The sequence below is a fragment of the Jaculus jaculus genome, chromosome 5 (assembly GCF_020740685.1).
Source record: "Jaculus jaculus isolate mJacJac1 chromosome 5, mJacJac1.mat.Y.cur, whole genome shotgun sequence".
Taxonomy (NCBI): domain Eukaryota; kingdom Metazoa; phylum Chordata; class Mammalia; order Rodentia; family Dipodidae; genus Jaculus; species Jaculus jaculus.
The window spans coordinates 69,650,770-69,677,648 of NC_059106.1; the positions used below are offsets into that span (position 1 = coordinate 69,650,770).

At 44.2% G+C, this 26,879-nt stretch overlaps 1 protein-coding gene across 1 annotated transcript in view; it reads right to left on the reverse strand.

Moving 5' to 3' along the window:
• Positions 1–24,583, reverse strand: part of Zmym1 (zinc finger MYM-type containing 1) — a 37,003-nt gene extending 12,420 nt beyond the window's left edge. Inside the window, exons 1-6 of the mRNA XM_045148646.1 lie at positions 24,515–24,583; positions 20,027–20,174; positions 14,911–14,983; positions 13,413–13,626; positions 2,071–2,245; positions 1,279–1,491 (exon numbers count right to left, since the gene is read on the reverse strand). Of these exons, the coding sequence (XP_045004581.1) occupies positions 1,279–1,491; positions 2,071–2,245; positions 13,413–13,626; positions 14,911–14,983; positions 20,027–20,122 (771 nt within the window). The 5' untranslated portion in view covers positions 20,123–20,174; positions 24,515–24,583. The remainder of the gene's footprint in view (positions 1–1,278; positions 1,492–2,070; positions 2,246–13,412; positions 13,627–14,910; positions 14,984–20,026; positions 20,175–24,514) is intronic.
• Positions 24,584–26,879: the final 2,296 nt, after the last annotated feature.

Genomic DNA, 26,879 nt, shown 5'->3' on the forward strand with positions numbered 1-26,879 from the left:
AACCCACAGGAATGAAGCACACGGCACCAGCGGCGGCAGGTACTTCCCATGGGTTCCCCAAGTGGTGGCCCTAATCTACCGCCACAGTGGTTGAAGGTTGCAAATAAATTTTTTAAAAGGTCACTTTAGGACTGGAGAGATAGTTTAGCAGTTAAGCGCTTGCCTGTGAAGCCTAAGGACTCTGGTTTGAGGCTGGATTCCCCAGGACCCACGTTAGCCAGATGCACAAGGGGGCACACGCATCTGGAGTTCCTTTGCAGTGGCTGGAGGCCCTGGCGCGACCATTCTCTATCTATCTGCCTCTTTCTCTGTCTGCCACTCTCAAATAAATAAATAAATAAATAAATAAATAAAAATGAACAAAAAAAGTTAAAAAAAAAAAAAAAAGGTCACTTTAGGGGCGGGAGGAACGGCTTAGCAGTTAAGGTACTTGCCTGCAAAGCCAAAGGACCCAGGTTTGATTCCCCAGTACCCATATAACTCAGATAGATGCACAAGGTAGCTGATGTATCTGGAGTTCATTTGCAGTGGTTGAAGGCCCTGGTGTACCCATTCTCTCGCTAATAAATAAATAACTATTTTTATTTATTTATTAACACAGAGAGAGGGAGAGTGAGTGAGAATGGGCACACAAGGGCCTCCAGCCACTGCAAATGAATTCCAGACGCATGTGCCACCATGTGCATCTGGCTTACATGGAACCTGCAGAATTGAACCGGGATCCTTAGGCTTCTCAGGCATGCGCCTTAACCGCTAAGCCGTCTCTCCAGCTCAATAATATTTTTCTTGTTTTTTTTTTTAAGGTAGGGTCTCACTCTAGTTCAGGCTGACTTGGAATTCACTATGTAGTCTAGGCTGGCCTTGAACTCACTATGATTCTCCTACCTCTGCCTACCAAGTGCTGGGATTAAAGGCATGGACCACCAACACCTGGCTAAATAGATACTTTTAAAAAAATAGAAGAAATAATAGGTTCTTCCTCAACTGTCAAGAAAATACATGATTTAAATTCATTTATACTGCTTAGGTGAAAGAGTTAGGTACATAAATCCCAGCGATTCTCCAACCTCTGCCTCTCGAGTGCTGGGATTAAAGTGTGGGCCACCACACCCAGGTATCATGAATTCTTTTATAAGTAAAAACTGTCAAGTCTTTTATTGTCATAAACTTATCAACCAAACTGTTCCTGATGACACTAAACATCCTATTCTCATATCTGCCCCAAACAGAGCTGCTGGAAGACTAATGGGAGGAGCGCCACCTCACCTGTCTGCATACCTGCTGATTTGTTATCGCACTCCTAGTACTGCCCACACTGTGAGACTGTCCTTCCATCTGAAGTACGTGGAACAGGCTAAAGCTCGTGTAACAATAAACTCCACAATTCTCACAACAATTCATGATGAAATTGTTAGCAGAGTGAAAATCTGAAAAGCAGGCATTACTGCAAAGCCAATACTTCACATTCTTGTATTTTACTTCATACTGAATCTAGGATTTAAAAAAACATTCAATGAAAACCCTTGATATTTTAGCAGAGTCATTAGAATCCCTCTAAATATTAAAAGTATTTTACAACTTGGCCTGGGAAGATGTCTCAGTACAAACCTGAGGGCCTTAAACAGTTTGAAACCAGGTATGCCAGTGCATGCCTTTAATCCCAGCACTCAGGAAGCAGAGGTAGGAGGATCTGTGTGAGTTTGAGGCTACACTGAGACTACATAATGGATTCCATGTCAGCCTGGGCTAGAGCGATAAAAAAAAAAAATACTATCCATCTGAATTTCCACAACCCAGCCAAACAGCTGGGCATGGTCACATGCACCTATAATCGAGTCCTGCAAAGCAGAGCAGAGACCAGGAAACTGCCTGGGCTTGCAAAATGTAGTGAGCTCCCATATCTCTGGTTCAAGCAAGAATGGGTACAAGAGCAATGGAAGGGGACTCCAGCTGCAGCAGCAGAGCATCCCCTGCCTCAGGCAAGTGCATGGAGCACCATGTCGACACATGCAAGTAAAACCCCATGTCCCCACACACAGTAAATAAAATCGACAGTAATTCACAACTTACAGTGGCCATCTTCTGACACCTGCTGCACTTGGTCAAAGTACTGTCAGTACATATGGAACCAGATGGCTTCCTTTTTGCTTCATATGACGAGAGGCAAGATTGGCTGCAAAAGTTGTTGCTTATGCGATTATCTTCCAACTGTACACTGACCATATCTCTCAGATTAAAAATTTCTCTAAAAATAAACAATAACAAGTGTTTGTTAATAGAATAATCAAGGTCTGGACTTTTTTTTTTTTCAAGGTAGGGTCTCACGGTAGCCCAGGCTAACCTGGAACTCACTGTGTAATCTCAGGGTGGCCTTGAACTTATGGCTATCCTCCTACCTCTGCCTTCCTAGAGTTGGGATTAAAGGTATGTGCCACCATGCCAGGCCATTTTAAATTTTATTTGTTGTATTTAGCAATTGAATGAAGACACTGGAATACTTGCATAAAACAATTCTCCATTAAAATTTTATTTATTAGACAAAAAAAGGCATGGTGATACATGCCTTCAATCCCTGCATTTAGGACTATCACTGTAAATTTGAGGCCAGTTTGGAACTAGCAAGTGAGTTACTTGTCAACCTGGGCTAGAGTGAGACCCTACTGAGAGAGAAAAACCATGGCCTGGTGTAGACATGTAAATAAATTAACAAAACGAATGGCTGGAGAGATGGCTTAGCAGTTAAGGCACTTGTCTATGAAGCCTAAAGACTCATATTCAATTTTGTAGGTCCCACGTAAGCCAGACACACAGTGACACAAAGGCACAAGGCCGCATATGTGCACAAGGGGGCACACACACTTGGAATTCAACTGCAGTAACTGAAAGCTATGGTGTGCCAATTCTCTCACACACAAAAAATCTAAAAACAAAACAAAACCTGCAGCTGAGATGTCTCAGCAGTCAGATACTTGCTAGCTGCGTAGGTTCAGTTCCCCAGCCACCTATATAAGTCCAGATGGGCATTTGTTTGTAGCATCTACAGACTTTAGTGCATACATATACACACACAAATTAAAAATTCAAGGAGGGGGAGGAGAGCTGGAGAGATGGCTTAGCAGTTAAGGTGCTTGCCTAGGAAGCCAAAGAACCAGGTTTGATTCTGCAGTATCCACATAAGCCACAAGCACAAGGTGGCACATGTGTCTGGAGTTCCTTTGCAGTGGCTGGAGGCCATGGCCTACCCATTCTATTGGCCTCTTTCTCTCTGAAACAAAATACTTTAAAGAGAGAGAGAGAGAGAGAGAGAAAGAGAGAAAGAGAGAGAGAGAGAGCGAGCAAGCAAGCTGGGTGTGGTGATGCACACCTTTAATGCCAGTGCTCAGGAGGCAGATGTAGAAGGATCACTGTGAGTGCAAGGCCACTCCATAGTGAATTCCAGGTCAGCCTGGGATAGAATGAGACCTTACCTCAGAACCGCCCCCCCCAAAAAAAAGAAACCATAGGTTAATGATACTTTCACTTTTGGTTAGAGAAGTTTCTCTTTTTCAGATGGTGGTGACCTCTGAGATGACTGAAAAGGCACCCGTGACAGAGGAGTGTTCAGCACTGAAATATCTCTATCACACCTTCCAAGGCTCAGGGTCCATTGTGGTGGAAAGAAAAGCAAAGAAAGGGGGTGCTGCTTACAATGCACACTTCTATACACAAAATAGCCTGGATATACATGACCTTGCAATGCCTTGTAATATCTACACAAGACCCTCTTAATAGGAGGCAAAGATGATGACTTCAAAATAAAAGACTAATAGAGAGGGGAAGGGGATATGATGGAGAGTGGTGTTGAGAAGGGAAAAGTGTGTGGGGGGTTATTATGGTTTATTGTCTAGAATTATGGAAGTTGTCAATAAAAAACTTTTTTTTTAAATAAATTTAAAAAAAAACCAGGCTGGGCATGGTGGCACACACCTTTAATACCAGAATTTGGGAGGCAGAGGTAGGAAGACTGCCGTGAGTTCAAGGCCACCCTGAGACTACGTAGTGAATTTCAGGTCAGCCTGGACTACAGTGAGACCCTAGCTTGAAAAACCAAAAAAACCAAAACAAAACAAAAAACGCAGAAAGAATGACACCATTTAGCACTTTATCTTTTGCGGGGGGAAGGGGATTGAGGTAGGGTTTGCCCTAGCCCAGGCTGACCTGGAATTAGTTTCAAGTTGGCCTCAAACTTACTTCCTACTTCTTTCTCCCAAGTGCTGGGATTAAAGATTTGTACCATCATGCCTGGCTTAATTTTTAATGTAGTGGGAAAATTTTGTTATATTCCACTGCCAAAGAAACATTAATAACTTTGTATAGTTGTATAAAAAAGCAACTGCTGGGCGTGGTGGTGCACATCTTTAATCCCAGCATTTAAAAGAGACAGAGGTAGGAGGATGACCATGAGTTCAAGGTTACTCTGAGACTACATAAATTCCAGATCAGCCTGAGTGAGAGTGAGACCCTACCTCAAACAAGCAACTAATTTTTAGTTTTTCTTCTAGGTAATCTCTCATACCCAGGCTGACCTGGAACTCACGCTGTATTTCCAGGCTGACTTCAAAATCACAGAGATCCTCCTGAGTACTGGGGATTAAATTGAAAATTTTTTTTAAAGAATAAATATTTTAATAATTTTTTTTATTTTTACTTATCAGAGAGAGAGGAAGAGAGTATGAGAGAGAATGGGCATGTCAGGGCTGCTAGCCACTGCAAACAAACTCCAGATACACGTGCCACTTTGTATATCTGGCTTACGTGGGTTCTGGGGCATCAAACTTAGGTCCTTAGGCTTTGTAGGCAAGTGCTTTAAACTGCTAAGCTATCTCTGCATGCCCTCATTCTTTTAAAAAGCATTTATAGCTGGACATGTTGGGGCACACCTTTAATCCCAGCACTCAGGAGGCAGAGGTAGAAAGATTACCATGAGTCCCGAGGCCACCCAGCACTCGAGGTAGAGGTAGGATCACCATGAGTTCAAGGCCACCCTGAGACTACATAGTAAATTCCAGGTCAGCCTGGGCTAGAGCGAAACCCTACCTTGAAAAGCAAACAAAAAGCAAGAAGGCATGAGAGTAGGTAGATATACGTGGCACATCCCTTTTTTCTCTTTGGGGGAAGGGGCTATTGAGACAGGGTCTCATGTAGTCCACATAGCTGAGGATAACCTTAAATTTCTGATTCTCTTGCCTTCACTTCCCAAATGTGAGGATTAAAGGCATGTGCTACCATGCCTGGCTTGGGGCACAATTTTTTTTTTTTTTTTTTGGTTTGTCGAGGTAGGGTCTTACACTAGCCCAGGCTGAACTGGAATTCACTATGTACTCTCAGGGTGACCTTGACCTCGTAGCGATCCTCCTACCTCTGCCTTTGGAGTGTTGGGACTGAAGGAAGTGCCATCACACCTGGCATATTTATTGTTTTCTTTGAGGTAGGGTCTCACTCTAGTACAGGCTGACTTTAAATGCACAGCTTTGCTCCTACCTCAGCTTCCTGAGTGTTGGAATTAAAGGAGTGTGCCACCAAGACCAGCCAAAAATACTTTTTTTGATGTGTATATCATGTGTGAGGGTGAGTGTGAGCATACCATGCTGTTTGTGAAGGTCAGAAAACAACGCTGGTGTGGGTCCTTACCTTCCATCTTGTTTGAGGCTCACTGCTGCGTTCTCCAGGCTAGCTGCCCCTAAGCTTTGGGAGACTGCAGTTTCCACCTCCCTCCTGATGTGTGTTTGGGTTATAGATGCTTCTGCTATGCATCCAGCTCTACACAGGTCCTGGAGATATGAACTCCTCGAGAGGCAAGACCTTTATTCATTGAATCATCTCCCAAGCCTGAAATACTTCATAAATAAATAGTTCTCAAAAACAAATCCTAGCCAGGCATGGTGGCGCATGCCTTTAATCCCAGCACTCGGGAGGCAGAGGTAGGAGGATCACCATGAGTTCGAGGCCACCCTGAGACTACATAGTCAATTCCAGGTCAGCCTGGGCTAGAGTGAAACCCTACCTCGAAAAACAAAACAAAACAAAACAAAAAACTCCTTTGTAATAAAATTTTAAATGTCAGGCTAGAGAGATAACTTAGTAGTAAAGGTGATTGCCTGTGATGCCTAAGAACTCATGAGCACTGTGGTGCACACCTTTAATCCCAACACTAGGGAGGCAGAGGTAGGTAGATCGTGGTGAATTTGAGGCCACCTTGAGACTACATAGTGAATTCCAGGTTGGCCTGACATAGCATGAGATCCTACCTCGGAAAACCAAAACAAAAAACAAAAAACTTTTTTTTTTCTTAATGCAAGAAAGAAAGAGAATTGGTACACCAGGGTAGGGTTTCACTCTAGCTCAGGCTGACCTGGAATTCACTATGTAGTCTCAGGGTGGCCTCTAACTCATGGCGATCCTCCTACCTCTGCCTCCGGAGTGCTGAAATTAAAGGGGGGCACCACCGTGCCCAGCTTCAATACATCATTTTTTTTTTCTACCATATCTGAGAGAGAGAGAGAGGGGTAGAGAGAAAATGGGTTTGTCAGGGCCTCCAGCTACTGTAATCGAATTCCAGATGCATGCACTACTTTGTGCAACTGGTTTACATGGGTACTGGGGAATTGAACCTGGGTCCTTAGGCTTCACAGGCAAGCACTTTAATCTCTAACACATCTCTCTAGCCCTCAAACTATCATGTAAAAAATTATTTATTTGCAAGCAGAACGAGACAGAGAATATGAATGAATGAGAATGCGTGCAGCAGGGCCTCTTGCCATGGCAAACAAACTCCTGATGTCCTGATGCACATACCACTTTGAATCTGGCTTTTGCAGATAGTGGGGAATCAAACCAGAGCTGTCAGGCTTTGCACAAGTGCCTTTAAACACTGAACCATTTTTCCAACCCAACCTATCATTAAAAAAAAATATATTTTAGCCAGGCGTGGTGGTGTATGCCTTTAATCCCAGCACTTGGGAGGCAGAGGTAGGATTGCCAAGAGTTCAAGGCCACCCTGAAACTACATAGTTAATTCTAGGCCAGCCTGGACCAGAGTAAGACCCTATCTTGAAAAACCAAAATAATAATAACAATAATAAATTTTTATTTATTTATTTGAGAGAGAATAGTCACAGTAGGGCCTCTAGCCATAGTAAACCAACTCCAGATGTATGTACCACCTAGTACATCTGGCTTTATGTGGGTATTGGGGAACTGAATTTGGGTCCTTCGGCTTTGCAGGCAAGTGCCTTAACTGCTACGCCATTTCTTCAGCCCCAAACCTATCAGTTTTAATAAAAGTCTTTTTTTCTAGAGGAAGTAAGATGTCTTACATGTTTGCTCATACTGGAATTCTATGTCTTAAAAGAACAACTTACACACAAAATTCTTTCCTGCTTCAGCCTTTGGCAATCTGTCTGTGACATGTGGTAATGAAGTTGCTGCTGAAAAAATGTAGTGAGTGCACTCCAAACATAGCAACGTGACACCTTTACTTCTCAAGGCTTCAGTGTCTTTAAAACCTAAAGAAAAGGTTTGGATTGGATCATTTCTAAGGTCCCTTTCTTTCCAGTTTTATGAGTCTGGAGAGAAAGAAAGCAGGCTGAAGAGAATGTAATATAGAACAAAGCAAAAAAGAAAAACAGACAAAAGACACTGTATAGGACTAAAGGACTGAAAAATAAAGTTTTTTTGGTTTTTTTTTTTTTTGAGGTAGGGTCTCACTTTAGCCCAGGCTGACCTGGGATTCACTATGTAGTCTCAGGGTGGCCTCGAACTCACGGTGATCCTCCTACCTCTGCCTCCCGAGTGCTGGGATTGAAGGCGTGGGACACCACACCCGGCTTGAAAAAGAAGAGTTCCAGGGAATCAGACTTGAAGCTGCAGTGCATGAGAAACCGAGGCAAGCCACGAAAGGGCGTGTGCCTCAGGGAAATAACTAGTGACAGGTCACACTCAGTACTCATCATACTCTCCAAGTGCTCTGGGCACTTACACATTTAATGCTCATAGTTCTCCCATACATTTAACAAAGCAGACAGAAATACTAGGAAACAAAGTTCCTACTGGTTCTCAAACCTTAGCATATACATCAATCACATGGGTCAACACGTATCTAACAAGCTCTCAGATGATGCTGCCACTCAAATCTCACTCTGAGAAGCAAAACGTTACTGTAAATGGAAAGGCAAAATTCAAAGAATGGGAATCAGATTCTGAGGTAAGCTATCCTTTGAAAGAAATGTATTAAATTTAGAAGCAAATCTGGTGAACTACGGTTTTAATTTGGCACTAGCTTTTTTTTTTTTTTTTTTTTTTTTTTGGTGATGGCACTGTTTTGTTGTTTGTTTTGGTTTTTAAGCTGTTTTTTTTTTTTTAATTTTTATTTATTTATTTGAGAGTGACAGACACAGAGAGAAGGACAGATAGAGGGAGAGAGAGAGAATGGGCGCGCCAGGGCTTCCAGCCTCTGCAAACGAACTCCAGACGCGTGCGCCCCCTTGTGCATCTGGCTAACGTGGGACCTGGGGAACCGAGCCTCGAACCGGGGTCCTTAGGCTTCACAGACAAGCGCTTAACCGCTAAGCCATCTCTCCAGCCCTGTTTTGGTTTTTACGAGCAGGGTCTCACTCTTGCGCAGACTATGCTGAAACTCACTCTGTAGTCAAGGCTGGCCTTGAACTCACAGCAAATCTTCTATCTCAGCTGGGATTAACTTGATTTTTATTTTTCTGCATAAGGGTCACACTGTATGTCAGCTTGACCTGGAACTTCCTCTTTAGCCCAGGTTGGTCTCTGTGTTGCCATCTTTTAAGCTCAGGATCCAGAGTGTCAGGATTACAGGCATGTACTACAATACCAGACTTGGCATGAGCATTTATGAATATACTTACAACTCAAAATTACCTCACTTTTGTATTTTAAATGACAAAATGTCACTGATCTAATTACCAATTTACAGAAACCTTTGAAAGATCACTCATATACATGTATGGTCATCTACAGCCATCAACTCTTCTTTCTTCCTTTTTTGTAAGTAGTCTCACTCTAGTCCAGGTTAGCCTGGAATTCACTCTGTAATCTCAGGGTGGCTTTGAACTCACTGCGAATCGCCCATCTCAGCATTCCAGTGCTGGAATTAAAGGTATGTATCACCATACCCAGCCTCTCCCTTTGTTTATTTTTTTAAGCACCCCTTCCTTTTTTAAAAGATACAGTCTGATGTTGTTTGTAGCCCAGGCTGGCCTGAACCTACAGCAAGCACTCTGTCTCTGCCTCCCTAGTCTAGGATTAAAGGTAGAAGCCAGCATGCCTGATTTTCAACTTTCAGAAGAATTAACTTCATTCATCATTATAAGAGAAATATATTCTATATTTTGGAAGATACATAATTAGTTACAAAACTGATTATTTTTAGGGGTGGATTTCAAGGTAGGGAATCATTCTAGTCCAGGCTGACCTGAAACAGTTCCAGGCTGGCCTCAAACTCACAGCGATTCTCCTACTTCTGCCTCTTAGGTAGCCTACATGACTGTATTTTTTTCTTTTTAAAAATTATTTATTTATTTGAGAGAAAGAGTGAGGAGAGAGAATGAGTATGCCAGAGCCTTTAGCCACTGCAAATGAACTCCAGATGCATGTACCACTATGTGCATCTGACTTATGTGGGTTCTGGGGAATTGAACTTGGGTCCTTAGGCTTCACAGACAAATGCCTTAACCACTAAACCATCGTTTTTCATTTTTCAAGGCAGGGTTTCACTCTAGCTCAGAATGGCCTAGAATTCACTATGTAATCTCAGGGTAGCCTCCACACCCACCTCATGACTGATTATTTTGTTGTTTTTTGAGGTTGGGTCTTATTTTAGCTCAGGCTGACCTGGAATTCATTTTGTTGCCCCAGGGTGGCCTCGAACTCATGGCAATCCTCCTACCTCTGCCTCCTGAGTGCTGTGATTAAAGGCATGTGGCACTATGCCCGGCTTCATGACTGATTTTTTAATACCGTTCCCCCATATAATTAATTACTAGAATAGAATTGGGATATCAATAAGCCACATATAAAGAATACCAAATGGAAAGAGTAGGAAAAGCTGGGCTTGGTGGCAAATGCTTGTAATCTGAGAATTTGGGAGGTGGATCATGAGTCCAAGGATTCAAGGTCAGCCTCTGCTACACAGGATGTTCATGAGACTCAAAACAAAGAAAGAAAAAAAAAAATTAAAAAGAAAAGCAGTAAAAAGAAAGTAAATGTGTTACTTAGAAGAAGGGGTTCAGGACAGGGCAGTTGGGTAGGGGCAAAGGAGGGTGGTGGATTATGATCAGGGTACACTATGTACAGGTATGGAGACTGTCAATAAAAAGTTGTTTTTAGGAGTCATGCATGGTGGTGCACCCCTTTAATCCTAGCACTTGGGAGGCAGAGGTAAGAGGATCACCATGAGTTCAAGGCCACCCGGAGACTACATAGTGAATTCTAGGTCAGCCTAAGCTACAGTGAGACCTTACCTCAGAAAACTAAACAAAAAAGTTGTTTTTAGGACAGGTGTGTGGCACATGCCTTTAATCTAACCAGCATTTGGGAGGCAGAGGTAGGAGGATCACTGTGAGTTTGAGACCAGCTTGAGATCACATAGTGAAATCCAAGTCATCCTGGCTGAGCAAGAGCTTCTCTCAAAAACAAACAAACAAAAAAACAATATTTTTTTTCTTTTGGTTTGTCAAGGTAGGGTCTCACTCTAGCTCAGGGTAACCTGGATTTCACTATGTGATCTCAGGCTGGTCTCAAACTCACAGTGATCCTCCTACCTCTGCCTCCCAAATGCTGGTTAGATTAAAGGCATGTGCCACACACCTGTCCTAAAAGCAACTTTTTTTTTTTGTTTTCATTATGTAGTCTTAGGCTGGCCTTGAACTCCAGGCAATCCTTCTGCTTCTACCTCTCTAGTGCAGGGACCAAAGGCATATACTACCACAACTGGCTAAAAAGTTTTAAAAAACAGTAAATTTAGGAAATAACATTATTTAAAATGAAAGAGGAAACAACACTCCTTCTATGCAGATTTCTGCAAACCTCTCAAGAATAAAAACTGGGCTTGGCATTCTGCATGCAGTTCAATGGGAGAGCAAGAAATCACCAGGGAAGATACTCAACAGTGGACACTTCAAACCTTTTATTTTCCAGCCAGGCCAAATAAGCCAACAGGTGCAATAGTGGCACATCTGTCATGGTGGAAACCAACTGCCCTCTAATTGGACTGGAGGCCTGCTCCATGGGAAGGAATACATCCCTGATACTGAAAACTTAAAACAAAGTTAGTTATGAGCCCTAGGAGTGTAACGTCTGCTGCTGTCTGGCTAAATGTATATAGTATGCTTATCAAACTGCCCAGTAAGCACTTCTGTTAATGTTCATACCCATATATTAATGGCTACTCTCACTTTTGGTAGAGAATCTTCTCTTCAGATGGCAGTGACCTTGGGATGACTCAGAAGGCATCATGGTGCTGGAAAGAAGTGACCGGAGTGCTCAGTACTGTAACATCTCTATCATACCTTCCAAGGCTCAGGGTCTAATGTGGAAGAGGTGACGGAAAGAATGTAAGAGCCAAAGGAAGAGTAGAACTCCTTACAACATGCTCCTCCAGACACAAAATGGCCTGGATATCCATGACCTCACAGTGCCTGACACTACGTACGCAAGACCATCATAAGAGGAGGAAAAGATCATGACATCAAAATAAAAGTGAGACTGATTGAGATGGGGAGGGGATATGATGGAGAATGGAGTTTCAAAGGGGAAAGTGGGAGGGAGGTTATTACCATGGGATATATTTTATAATCATGGAAGTTGTTAATAAAAATTTGAAATAATAAAAAAAAAGAGCCTGGCGTGGTGGCGCACGCCTTTAATCCCAGCACTTGGGAGGCAGAGGTAGGAGGATCGCCATGAGTTCAAGGCCACCCTGAGACTACAGAGTTAATTCCCGGTCAGCCTGGACCAGAGTGAGACCCTACCTTGAAAAACCAAAAAAATAAAATTAAATTTAAAAAAAAGAATAAAAACTGGGCTGGGCATTCTGCATGCAGTTCAATGGGAGAAAAATTCCCAGTGAAGATACTCAACAGTGGATACTGCAAGCCTTATATTTGGCCAGCCAGGCCAAATGAGCCAACAGGTGCAATAGTGGCACACCTGTCATGGTGGAAACCAACTGCCCTCTAATTGGACTGGAGGCCTGCTCCATGGGAGGGAATACATCCCTGATACTGAAAACTTAAAACAAGGGTAGTCATGAGCCCTAGGGGTGTAACGTCTGCTGTTGTCTGGCTAAATGTATATATTATGCTTATCAAACTGCCCAGTAAGCACTTCTTTTAATTTTCATACCCTTATAAAAATGCTAGTCTTACTTTTAGTAGAGAATCTTCTCTTTACAGATGGCAGTGACCTTGGGATGGTTCAGAAGGCATCATAGTGCTGGAAAGAAGTGACAGGAGTGCTCAGCACTGCAAAATCTCTATCATACCTTCCAAAACTCAGGGTCTACTGCAGAAGAGGTGGCAGAAAGAATGTAACAGCCAAAGGAAGGGTAGGACTCCTTACAACGTGCTCCCCCCAGACACAAAATGGCCTGGATATCTATGACATCACAGTGCCTGACAGTTCCTACACAAGACCATCATAAGAGGAGGGACAGATGATGTCTTCAAAATAAAAGAGAGACTGATTGAGATGGGGAGGGGATATGATGGCGAATGGAGTTTCAAAGGGGAAAGTGGGGGGGGGAGGGAGTGTATTATCATAGGATATTTTTTATAATCATGGAAGTTGTTAATAAAAATTTGAAAAAAAAAAACAAAACTAGCCAGGCGTGGTGGCGCACGCCTTTAATCCCAGCACTCGGGAGGCAGAGGTAGGAGGATCGCCGTGAGTTTGAGGCCACCCTGAGACTACATAGTGAATTCCAGGTCAGTCTGAGCCAGAGTGAGACCCTGCCTCGAAAAACCAAAGGAAAAAAAAAAAAAAAAAAACAAACACCTGGGCTGGGGAGATGGCTCTGTGGCTTACAAAGCAGGATGGTTTGGGCTCAATTCCCCAGCACCCAGGGTAAGTCCAACAGGCATTCATTTATAGCAGCTAGAGACCCTGTAATAACCACAGTTATACACATATATGCAAATAAATTAATTAGAAATTAAAAACAACCACCACAACAAAACAGGACAAAAACTACTTCTGAATGACCTATTAAAGGAACTGAAATTGGAAGCAAATTCTTTTCACCAAGGTAACATAATTTTAGAGAAAGTGAAACTATAGAAAATCACAACCAAGACTCTGGCCAAGATCTAGGCATGAACGCAAAGGCACTGTGTAGCATTACACACTTGGAGCAGCTGAAGCAGGTTCTCTTTGCAGGTCTCAGAGAGCTGGCAGACATCATGGAGTCTTCGATGCACAGGATGGAGCAGAACAGTTCGGCCGAGGTTTTCCTCTGATAAGCAGTTTGTCCTTTCTGGAGAACTTTTTTACAACCCAAACAGGAAACTTGAACAGCAGTGGCCGAATCTGAAGGAAACTTTTTCTTCATGCCAGATGATGCTACAAAAAGTTGAATAAAATAGAAGAGAATTTTCACTAGGTATGCATGACTTCATTTTACTTTTAGAGGTTACTTCCAGACATGAAACCCAACTCCCAATGATGTAACATTGGAGGCATTTCTTTTTTGGGGGGGCTGACCTGGAATTCACTAAGTAGTCTCAGGGTGGCTTCAAACTCAGAGATCCTCCTACCTTTGCCTCCTGAGTGCTAGAATTAAAGGTTTGCACCACCATGTCTGGCCAAAAGCATTTTCTTTTTTTTGAGGCAAGCCCAACAGACTGGCAAAAGCATAGATTTTGTGAGGCAAGCTCAACAGACTGGCCTTTCTTTTTATTTTTTTAAATTATTGTTTATTAGAGAGAGACTGACTGGGAATGCCAGGGCCTCCAGCCTGTGGAAATCAACTCCAGGTGCATGTGCCACCTTATGCATCTGGCTTACATGGGTCCTGGGGAATTGAACCTGCATCCTCAGGCTTTGCAGGCAAATACCTTAATTGCTAAGCCATCTCTCCAGGTCCAACCCCCCTGCCACACCTTTTCTTAATGAGAGGGAGAGAATTAGTGCACTAGGGCCTCCAGCCATTGTAACTGAACTCCAGACACAATTGCCACCTTGTGCGCATATGCAACTTTGTGCATGTGTCACTCTGTGTGTCTGAATAATGTGGGATCTAGGGAGTCTAACATGGGTCCTTAGGATTCACAAGCAAGGGCTTTAACTGCTAGGCTATCTCTTGAGCCCCAAAGGCATTTTTAAAGAAAATATATAATTATTTGGGGAGAAAGAGGCAGATAGAATGGGAATGCCAGGGCTTCCAGCCACTGTAAATGAACTCCAGGCGCATGTACTACCTTGTGCATCTGGCTTATGTGGGTTCTAGGGAATCGAACCTGGGTCCTTAGGCTTTGTAGGCAAGTGCCTTAACTGCTAAGCCACCTCTCCAGCCCCCAAAGGCATTTTTAAGAAGGAGAATAAGGGGCTGGAGAGGTGGCTTAGCGGTTAAGCGCTTGCCTGTGAAGCCTAAGGACCCCGGTTTGAGGCTCGGTTCCCCAGGTCCCACGTTAGCCAGATGCACAAGGGGGCGCACGCGTCTGGAGTTCGGTTGCAGAGGCTGGAAGCCCTGGCGTGCCCATTCTCTCTCTCTCCCTCTATCTGTCTTTCTCTCTGTGTCTGTCGCTCTCAAATAAATAAATAAAAATTAAAAAAGATTAAAAAAAAAGAAGGAGAATAAGTTGGCTATTTTATTGGTCATTAACATAATTAACATAATTCTATTACCGCTGTCTGAAAATGTAGTGTTTCTTTTCAGCTCATTCTCTTGAGTTCTGGGCTGTTGGGCTTGACAATATTCCTAAAAGACAGAATTGAAAACATATACAATATACTTAAAATAATCAACCTTTCATCAGAAAGAGATAATAGTATGTTTAGTAAATTGTATAATGGCAGGCATGGTGGCTCATACCTTTAATCCCAGCACTAGGGGAGGCAGAGGTAGGAGGACTGCCATGAGTTTGAGGCCACCCTGAGACTACATAGTCAATTCCAGGTCAGCCTGAGCTACAGTGAAACCCTACCTTGAAAACCAAAAACAAACAAACAAAAAATTGCATTACAGGCCCATAGATCTCAGAGGTTAAAGGTGCTCACTTGCAAAGCCTGCCTCACTGGGTTCAACTTTCCAATACTCACATAAAGCCAGATACCTGGAGTTCGTTTATAGTGCCAAGAGGCCCTGGTCTGCCTATACTTCCTCAAATGAATAAATAAAGAAATAAATTGTATAACTGACTTGAACACCAAAGTATATATATTAGTTTTTTTTTTTTTTTCAAGGTAGGGTCTCATTCTGGTCCAGGCTGACCTGGAATTAATTATGTAGTCTCAGGGTGGCCTTGAACTCACTGTGATCCTCCTACCTCTGCCTTCTGAGTGCTGGGATTAAAGGTGTGTGCCACAATGCCTGGCAGCATTAAAAAATTTTTAACATTGTGTTTTTATTTATTTAACATAGCAAGAGGAAGACAGAGAGAGAGAATGGGCATGCCACGGTCTCCAGCCACTGCAAACGAAGTCCAGACACATACAACCCCTTGTGCATCTGGCTAACGTGGGTCCTAGAGAATCGAACATGGGTCCTCTGGCTTTGTAGGCAAACCCCTTAACTGCTAAGCCATTACTCCAGCCCTACATTAGCATTTTTTTCTTTTGTTGACCCCTGTGGCTAATAACACCGGTTTATTTTATTTGTTTTCTTTTATTTTTTTGGTTTTTCATGATAAGGTCTCCCTGTAGCTCAGGCTGACCTGGAATTCACTATGGAGTCTCAGGGTGGAGTCTCCAATTTATGACAATCCTCTTATCTCTGCCTCCCAAGTGCTGGGATTAAAGACATGTGCCACCATGCCAAACTCAGTAAAGCTTGCTCTAGCCCAGGCTGACCTGGATATATAGTCTCAAGGTAACCTCAAACTCACAGTGATCCTCCTACCTCTACCTCCTGAGTCCTGAAATTAAAGGTGTTGGCCATCATGCCCATCAACAACAATTTAAAAATACATATATTGGGCTGGAGAGATAGCTAACCAGTTAAGGTGCTTGCCTGCAAAGCCAAACAATCCTGGTTCAACTCTCCAGGACCCATGTGAATCCAGATGCACAAGGGGGCACATGTGTCTGAAGTTCGTTTACAGTTGCTGGAGGCCTTGGGGCGCCCATTCTCTCTCTCTCAAATAAATAAAATATATTAAAGTATACACATACACACATATTTTTTATTTATCTGTTTGAGGAAGAGAGGGAGAGGAAGATAGAGAGAAAGAGAGGGAGAGAATAGGGCTGCCAGGGCCTCTAACCACTGCAAATGAATTCCAAACGCATGAGCCACCTTGTGCATCTGGATTTATGTGAGTACTAGAGAATTAAACCTGGGTTCTCTGGCATTGCAGGAAAGCGCTTCAATTGCTGAGTCATCTCTCCAGCCCAACACCAGCTTGTTTTTTTAAAATATTTATTTGAATTGGGCATGGTGGCATACACCTTTAAACCCAGTACTAGGGAAGCAGAGGTAGGAGTATCGCTGTGAGTTCAAGGCTACCCTGAGCCCTATAGTGAATCCAGGTCAGCCTAGGCTACACTGAGACTCTTGAAAAACCAAAAAATTATTTGGGAGAGGGGAGAGAAAGGGCATGTCAGGGCCTCCTGACCCCTAAACATAACCAGGGAAATGAACCCAGGCTGTCATGCTTTGCAACCAAGTACCTCTAACTACTGAACCATCTCTCCAGCCTGACAATGAGCTCCTCCTCCTGCTTACAAGCCCCAAAGGCCAGGGTTATATACAGATTTCTAACTCCACACATGGCTTCAAGGTACCTTTTGTGTGTAAGGATTAGGTAAAAGGAAGTTCACCATCATGCCAATTGAAACTGCCTTTGCCAAAATTGGTAGTGCCTGTAACTTCAACACTTGGGGGAGGCTGACAGGAGGACTCCCACAAGTTTGAGGCCAGCTTGGGCTACACATCAAATACTGAGAAGACTATCTCAAAACAAACACAAAACAGAGGCTGGAGTAATAGCTCAGAAGTGAGTATGGACAAATATCAGCTTCAAAAATCACCACCACAGGGCTGGAGGGATGGCCTAATGGTTAAGGCATTTGCCTGCAAAGCCAAAGGACCCAGGTTCGATTCCCCAGGACCCACATTAGCCAGAGTCTGGAGTTCGTCTGCAGTGACTGGAGGCCCTGGTGTGCCCATTCTCTCTCTCTCTCTCTGTCCAAAAACAAAAATCACCATCACAGAGTCAGGCATGGTGGTACATGCCTTTAATCCCAAGACTTGGGAAGCAGAGGTAGGAGGACTGCTAAAACTATATATTCCAGGTCAGCCAGGGCTAGAGTGAGACCCTACCTCAAAACAATAACAACAACAAATCACCGCCTCAAAATATATTAAAATACAAAACTAGGGGCTGGAGAGATGGCTTAGCAGTTAAGGTTTTTGCATGCCAAAGCCAAAGATCCTGGCTTGATTCTCCAATACCTACAGAAGCCAGATGCACAAGCTGGTTTGCAGTGGCTGAAGGCCCTGGCGTGTTCTTTCTCTACCTCTGTCTCTCTCAAATAAATAAATAAAATATATTTTTAAAAACAAACAACACAACAACACAGGGCTGGAGAGGTGTCTTAGTGGTTAAGGTGCTTATCTACAAAGCCAAAGGACCCACGTTCAATCTCCCAGGACCCAAGTAAACCAAATGCACAAGGTAGCACATGTATCTAGAGTTTGTTTGCAGTGGCTAGAGACCCTGGCACGCACTTTCTCTCTCAAACAAACAAACTACAAAACTAATTTTGAGAATTGGGCATGGTGACTCATGCATAGTCCCAGAAGTCTGGAAGGTAAGGTAGGAGGATGGCCTTAAGTTCGAGGTTAGTACAGGCTACAAAGCAAACTCTAGATCAGCTTGAGCTAGACTGAGACTTTGCATCAAAGACAAACAAAAAAAAAGGGCTTAGCAGTTACGGCACTTGTCTGTAAATGCTAATGATGGGAGTTTGATTCCCTGGTACCCATGTAAATCCAGATGCACAAAGTGGTGCGCGTATCTGGAGTTCATTTGCAGTGGCTGGAGGCTCTGACATGCTCATTCTCTCTCTCTCAAATAAGTTAAAAAAAAAAACAAACTGGGCATAGTGGCGCACACCTTCTATCCCAAGCACTCGAGAGGAAGAGGTAAGAGGATTGCTGTGAGTTCAAGGCCACCCTGAGACTACATAGTGAATTGCAGGTCAGCCTGGGCTACAGTGAGACCCTACTTCAAAACAAAACCAAAAAAACAAAACAATTTCGATGTAGAATGGCACAAAAAAAATTGGGGGGCTGGGGAAATGACTTAGCACTCAAGGTATTTGCCTGTGAAGCCTAAGGATCCAGGTTTGATTCCCAAGTACCTATGTAAGCCAGACACGTAAGGTGGTGCATGTGTCTGGAGTTCGTTTGCAATGGCTGGAGGATCTGGCACAACTATTCTCTCTGTCTCTGCCTCTCTCAACTTAAAAACTTATTTATTTATTTATATTTGCACGTGTGTTAGGGTCTCTTGCACCATAAATGAATGCCAGGTGTATGGTCTACCTTTTGTGTCTGGCCTTATGTGGGTGCTGGGGAACTGAATCCCAGCTGGCAGGTTTTGCAAGCAAGCACATTTAATCTGCTAAGCCATTTCCCAGCCCAAAACTTTATTTTGTTTTTTGAGGTAGGATCTTGCTCTGCTCTAGCCCAGTGTGACCTGGAACTCCCAAGTGCTGGATTTAAAGGTGTGCACCACACCACATCACCACATCTGGCTCCCAAAAGTTTTTATACACACACACACTTTTCTTTTCTTTTTTTTTTTTTTCAAGGTAGGGTTTCACTCTAGCTCAGGCTGACCTGGAATTCACTATGCAGTCTCAGGGTGGCCTTGAACACATGGCAATCCTCCTACCTCTGCCTCCTGAATGCGGGGAATAAAGGCGTGCGCCACCATGCTGGGAATAGCTTTTTTTAAAATTATTTTTATTTATTTATTTATTTGAGAGAACAAGAATGAGAAAGGATTGGCATGCCAGGGCCTCCAGACAGTGTAATTGACAGGCAAGTACCTTAACTGCTAAGCATCTCTCTAGCCCCCAAAACGTGTTTTTTTTTCTTTTGGTTTTTCGAGGTAGGTTCTCACCCTACCTCAGGCTGACCTGGAATTCACTACGTAGTCTCAGTGTGGCATCGAACCCACAGCAATCCTCCTTCCTCTGCCTCCCAAGTGGTGAGATTAAAGGCATGCGCCACCACACCAAGTGTCCCCAAAACTTTTAATAACTTGAAATAGTATTAACTGTACTACTTTATCAGAGGCAGTACCATCAAAACACAGCCAAGTTATCTGTATTCTTCCCAGTTAAGAGAAATGAAAATGTAGACTTGTCCTCAGCTAGGTCCACAGCACTCTAAGCAGTCCCTTTGCTTATCCAAAGCCCATCTCCAACCTGTCTATTCTTTCAAATTTCTTACTTACATATAACTGGTACTTAACACCAAATACCTTGTATATTATTGGAAAAGGTAAGGACTTAAGTACTTTTAAAATATTTTATTTATTATTTATTTGAGAACTGGTGTGCCAGGGCTGCCAGCCACTGCAAACCAACTCCACGACGCATGCACTCCCTTGTGCACCTGGCTTATGTGGGTCCTGGAGAATCAAACCAGGATCCTTTGGCTTTGCAGGCAAATGCCTTAACTACTAAGCCATCTCTCCAGCCCTAGGGACTTAAGTTTTTTAACCAATAAGCTAGCTTCTAACTAAAATTCCTAATAAAATGGTGTTTTAGAAAAAAAGAAAATACTTACTTGAGCATTGTTGGGTTCTGTCTTAACTCCATCACACTGACCCAGCTGTGGTGGCACACTCTTGTCACATTCATCACTTAATGGCGGTTCTTTCATTTTAGTATCTTATGCAAAAAAATCCTCCAGTTCCAAACCAATGGGTTTCTTCCTGTGAAGCAGGCTTGGAGTAAATACTGCTAAAGATGCTGGTTAAAGGACAGGGCTACAGTTTGTAGTTAAGAAGGAGCACTTGCCCTCAAGACCTGAGGGGGCCTGAGTTGGATCCCTCAGCACCCATGTAAACAGCTCAGTGTGGAGACACACACACACACACACAAACTGCAACCCCAGTCCTGAGGGAGCAGAGACCCAGGAACTGTGAGGGCTCACTGATCAGTCAGTTTGACTAAAAATGGCACCTCTGGCTTCAGTGATACTTTCCTCTGGCTTCCATATGCACACAAAGCACAGGCACATACCAAATACACACATGACACTACATATACAAGCACACATGCCAGGCATGGTGACACACACCTTAAATCCCAGCAGTCTGGAGGCTGAGGTAGGAGGATCAGTGTGAGTTCAAAGTAAGCCTGAGACTCCATAGTGAATTCCAGGTCATCCTAGGATAGAGTGAGACCCTAACGCAAGTTCTGTACCACTGAGCTGTATTCCCAAGTCCCTGTCTGGTCTATACATCATTATACCTTCTGGGCAAAGCAGTATGAGGACTGAACTACCTATACTTCTCTGTAGTTTCAGGACCAAGGCACTTCATATGGACATTTTAGTTATTTTTATTTATTTATTAGAAGCAGAGAAAGAGAGAGAGAGAATGGGCATGAAAGGGCTCCTACCCCTTCAAGCAAACTCCAAACACATGAGCCACCTTGTGCATCTGGCTTATGTGGGTCCTGGGGAATTGAACCTGGGTCCTTAGGCATCATAGGCAAGAGCCTTAACCACTAAGCCATCTCTCTAGCCCCATTTGTTTAAATTGCAAGAAACTTAATCCTCTGCTTCCAACCTTCTTAGGAAGGCAGTAGAAGCTTTCAGGGGCTGGAGATATATGGAAGCAAGCACCTTTAACAGCTGAGCCATCTCCCCAAACTCAAGCTGGGGATATATGTAGCTTGGTAATAGAGCACTAGCCAAACATGGATGAAATCAAGGGTTTGGTCAACAGAACTGAAAAAAGTAAATAGAACTCAATTAAGACAAATTTTTGCAAAGTGTAATGTCTAAAATATAATACTAAGAGAACCAACAGAACAAAACTTTGGAGGCTGAAAATATAGCTCAGGGGGTTAAAGGCACTTGCCTAACAAAGCCTGCTGGTTTGGGTTCCATTTCCCAGCCACCCACATGAGCCCCAAGCAAAATGGTTCAAGGCTGGGCATGGTAATGTTAATCCCAGCACTTGGGAGGCAGAGGTAGGGGGAAAGTTGTGAGTTCCAAGTCAGCCTAGGCTACAGTGAGGCCCCACTTAGAAAACAAACAAAACAAAATATGCTCATCCAGATACATCCAGTGGGGCATGCCAGTAAGAGTTCTAGGCCAGTGTAACCCCAGTGAGACCATTTCTCAAAAAACTAAGTATCAGGCCAGGTGACCAGGCGAGGTGATGTACACCTTTAATCCCAGCACTCTGGAGGCAGAGGTAGGAGGATCACATGAGTTTGAAGCCAGACTGAGACTACATAGTGAATTCCAGGACAGCTTGGGCTAGTGTGAGACCCTGCCTCAAAAAAACAAAACAAACCAAACAAACCATCCTAGAGACTGGGAAGATGGCTCAGCAGTTAAAGCCTGCCAGCACAGGTTCAATTCCCAAGCTACCCCCCTATATCAGATGCAGAAAATGGGATAAATGTTTGTTCTTCATCTGCAGAGACAATAGGCCCTGACATATACATAAACACACATGTGTAAATAAATAAATGCACTTTTTTGGGTCATTTTTGTTTTTTCGAGGTAGGGTTTCCCTTTAGCATAGGCTGACCTGGAACTCACGGTGATTCTCCTACCTCTGCCTCCCAAGTGCATCTGAAGTTTTTTTGTTTGTTTGTTTTGTTTTTTGCAGTGGCTGGAGGCCCTGGTGCACCCATTTTCTATCTATCTGCCTTTTTCTCTCTGTCACTCTCAAACAATTTTTTTTTTAAAGTAATAACTAAAAAGAAAAAAAAATGTCTCAGCCGGTGTGGTGAAGCACACCTTTAATCCCAGCATTCAGAAGGAACAGGTAGGAGGATTGCTGTGAGTGTGAGGCCATCCTGAGACTACAGAATGAATTCCAGGTCAGCCTGGGCAAGAGTGAGACTTCACCTCAAAACAACAACAACAAAAGGACTGCAGAAGATGGCTTAGTTAAGGAATTTGTCTGCAAAGTCAAAGGATCCTGGTTTGATTCACCAAGACCCACGTAAGCCAGATACACAGGGAGGCACATACATCTGGAGTTCATTTGCAATGGCTGGAGGCCTTGGCATGCCATTCTCTGCCTCTTTTTCTCAAATAAACAAAAGGTTTTAAAATATCTCAGAAAAAGACTGCTTGGGCTTTACTTACTGCCTCCTGCCTTCTCATGAGCAGGAACTCTTCATATTCTATCCTTCTCTTAATCTAAAAAAGTCTCTCTAAACTCACAAAACAAAAAGAATGGGACTGGAGAGATGACTTAAGCCATTAAAGCGCTTGCCTGTGAAGCCTTAGGACACACGTTCAATTCCCCAGTACCCACATAAGCCAGATGCACAAGGTGGTGCATAGGTCTGGAGGTTGTCCACAGTGACTGGAAGCCCTAATGAGCCCATTTCCCCTCACCCTCACACCTTTCTCTCAAAAATAAATAAATAAATAAATAAATAAATAAATAAATAAATAAAAATTTACAAACAAGACTACTGATACTGCATCCTGAGAAAGCTGCTTAGCAACACCAGCCCATACACACCAAGATTAACAATCCTGTATACTACTGCGGAGACTTCATCTAGCCCCAATTTAAAATACAGCTTCATAATTTTTGTAATATTTTGGTGTTTTTTTTTTTTTTGCGGGGGAGGGAGGAGGTTGAGGTGAGGTCTCAGTGTGTAGGCCAGGTTGTTCTCAATTTTCACTATGTATCCTGGGCTGGCCTTGATTCAAGGGGATCCACTTGCCTCAACCTCAATGTTGGGATTACAACATGACCCACCACACCCTAGTCATGGGTGGGATCAGTTTACAATCCTATTTGTAAAAAAAAAAAAAAAAAAAAAAAGTTCCTTAATTTTTATCTTCTCTGTTTCTGCTTTTGTTTTTCAAGTAAGGTCTCACTCTAGCCCAAGGTGACCTGGCACTTAACCCTGTAGAGCATGGCCTTCAACTCCTGAGTGGTGGGGTTAGGCATGGGCCACCACACCTGCAACTTTTTTATTTTTCACAGTGTTTTTTTTCTTACGCAAACATTCCACCACAGAGCTCCAACCTCAGCTTTTGTCTCCATTTTTAATTGGTTTGGGACAGGATTTCACTTCAAATTGGCCTCTAACTCACAAACCTGCTGAGCCCAGTGATTACAGAGTGAATCACTCTGCTCAATCTTTTTTTTTTTTCCGGTTTTTTTTTTGAGGAAGGGTCTCACTCTCTAGCTCGGGCTGACCTGGAGTTCACTATGTAGTCTCAGGGTGGCCTCGAACTCACGGCCATCCTACCTCTGCCTCCCGGGTGCTGGGATTGAACGTGTGGTGGTGACCGGCTTTCAAACTGTTTTTTTTTTTTGTTGTTCTTTGAGGCAGGGTCTTTCTAGTCTAGGCTGGACCTTAAACTCATGGGTTCCTCCTACCTCTGCCCCCGAAATGCTGGGATTAAAGACGTGCACCACTATGACCGAGGTTTGTTTTTGTTTTCGGTTTTGTTGCTGTTTTTCAAGGTAGGGTCTCACTGTAGCCCAGGCTGGCCTTGAACTCCAGTGATCCTCCTACCTCTGCCTCTGGAGAGCTGGGACTAAACACGTGCGCCACCCGGCCCGTTACTGTTTTTTTCTTTAATAACTTTATAGCCGGGCGGGGCGATACACGCCTTTAATCCCAGCACTCGGGGAGGCAGAGGTAGGAGGACCACCGTGAGTTCGAGACTACATAGTGAATTGCAGGACAGCCTGAGCTAGCGTGAGACCCTGCCTCGAGAAAGAAAAAAAGTAATAATAATAAAAAGTTTGTAAAAGCATGAAACGTTTCAGCAAGAAGCCACGGAGACCAAGGGCGTGAGGCCCAGCCAGGAGCCCGGGGCCCGGGCGCGAGAACCGCTGGGAGCGGGCGGCATGACCCGCCAGGCTCGGTGGACGAGGCTGCAGGTGCCCGACGCAGGTCCCGGGGTTCCGACCCCCGGGGCCAGTGTCCGCGTCCAAGGCCCCCTCTCTAGCATGCCCGCTCCCCCAGCGCCTCCTCCTCCTGGCCCGACGAGAAGCCCAGAACGCGCAGGAGGAAAGCCCGCCGGGAGAGCCGCGGAACGACGCTTACTAACTTCTCTCAGGGACGCCGGCCGCGGGAACCTCCACACGGGCTGGGGCGCGAAACTCCGGACGGCGGCCCCGCCCCTCTCCCGTCGTGCCTCGCGGCTGGGCATGCGCAGCGCAGTCGCCCTGGCGCGGTCCTTCTCCTGGGGCGGTTTGAAAGCTGGCTGGGAAGCGCCCGGGGGAGGGGCCGCAGCGGTGACTCAGCGGTTAAGGCGCCTGGGTTCCACTGCCCAGTAGCAGAGGCAAGCCAGACAACCCCCCCCCAAGTAGCGCACGCATCTGCAGTCTGGTTGCAGCGGCCGCAGGGCGTGGTGGCCTAATCCTTTCTTTAATCCCAGCACTGGGGAGGCAGAGGGAGGAGCATAGCTGTGAGTTCGAGGCCAGCCTGGGGCTACATTAAAATTAAAATTAGAGCTGGGCGTGGTGGCGCACGCCTTTGATCCCAGCACTCGGGAGGCAGAGGTAGGAGGATCGCCGGGAGTTCGAGGCCACCCTGAGACTACAAGGTGAATTCCAGGTCAGCCTGGGCTACAGCGAGACTCTACCTCAAAAAAATAAAAGGGAGCCGGGCGTCGGGAGGCAGAGGTAGGAGGATGGCCAAGAGTTCCAAGCCACCTTGAGACTATACATAGTGAAAACTTGGTCTGGAGAAATGGCTAAGCCATTAAGACAGGTGCCTGTAAAACCTAAGAACCCAGGTTCTATTCCCCAGCACCCATATGCAGATAATAAATAACCAAATAATAAAATAAAAATTAGGATTCAGGGCTGGAGAGATGGCCTAGCGGTGAAGCGCTCGCCTGTGAAGCCTGAGGACCCCGGTTCCGGGCTCGATTCCCCAGGACCCACGTTAGCCAGATGCACAAGGGGGCGCACGCGTCTGGAGTTCGTTGGCAGTGGCTGGAGGCCCTGGCGCGCCCATTCTCTCTCTCTCTCTCTCTCTCTCTCTCGCTCTTTCTCTCTCTGTCACTTTCAAATAAATAAATAAAAATAAACCAAAAAAAATTAAAAAAAAAAAATTAGGATTCAATCCCATAACCCTCCACTCAAAATATAATTACAGGGAAATTGCATAAAAATTCTGTTGTATGGAAGAAAAAAAATCATATATGGACATGTATATGCAGATAGCAAAACATATATAACTGTTACTATATAATTTAGCACATACATTTGTCAACTAAAAATAAAACCTGACTGATTCCATGTACTGTTTTTTAGTTTCTTTTTTCTTTTTTTTTTTACTAATTTATGCTCTGGTTTTGCCTTCTACTTTTTATTTTTATTTTTTAGTTTTCTGAGGTAGGGTCTCACTGTGGCCTGGAACTCTTGGCCATCCTCCTGAAAGGCCCAAGAATTCAGAAGCCCAGAAATACTATCACGCTCCAAAGGGACCTTAAGCGGGCCCCTGCATACCTCAAACTCCAGGCTTTACTCTCTGTTGAAAGTAAGTAAAGAATCCCTCTTCTCATTATATCAGAGCCCGCTCCTAATATAAAACTAGGTAAAAAGGGCATGAGATAGCCCTCAAGGATGGGAAATGAATAATGAAGTGAACCACTTATTTGGTTTCTGTAAATAGCCTGCACCATAAGCCTTAGTAGCTCGCACCATAAGCTGTAGCAGCCTGCCTCAGACCACCAAGGTCATAGGAGACTGATACCACACTTTGCTACCCCCACCCAAGGACCTGCGCAAATGCTGACCTCCAAGGTCATAGGAGACTGATTGGTCTAATGCACAGGCTTTGTTAGAAACCCTATAAAAACTGTCCCGTTCCTGCATTCAGGGCTCTGCAGTCCTCTACCCCTGTGCGGTGTACGACTGTGGGCCCCAGCACGCTTGGAATAAAATCCTCTTGCAGTTTGCATCAAGACCGCTTCTCGTGAGTGATTTGGGGTGTCACCATATCTGGGCAGAGTGTGGGGTCCTTGTTTTGGGGGTCTTACACTCCTACCTTTGTCTCCATAGTGCTGGGACTAAAGGTGTGTGCCACTCCACCCTGCAGCAATTTTTTTTTTGTTTGTTTGTTTGTTTTTTCAAGGTAGAGTTTCACTCTAGCCCAGGCAAACCTGGAATTCACCATGTAGTCTCAGGGTAGCCGTGAACTCACAGCAATCCTCCTACCTCTGCCTCCCTAGTGCTGGGATTAAAGGCATGTGCTACCACGCCTGGCCATTTAAAATTTTTTAAAAAAATTTATTTATTTGTGACAGAGAAACAGGCAGAAAGAGAGAGAGAAGAAAGGGGGGTGGTGAGAGAGAGAATGGGCATGCCAGGGCCTCCAGCTGAAAGGCCCAAGAATTCAGAAGCTCAGAAATACTATCACGCTCCAAGGGGAGCTTAAGCGGGCTCCCTGCATACCTCAAACTC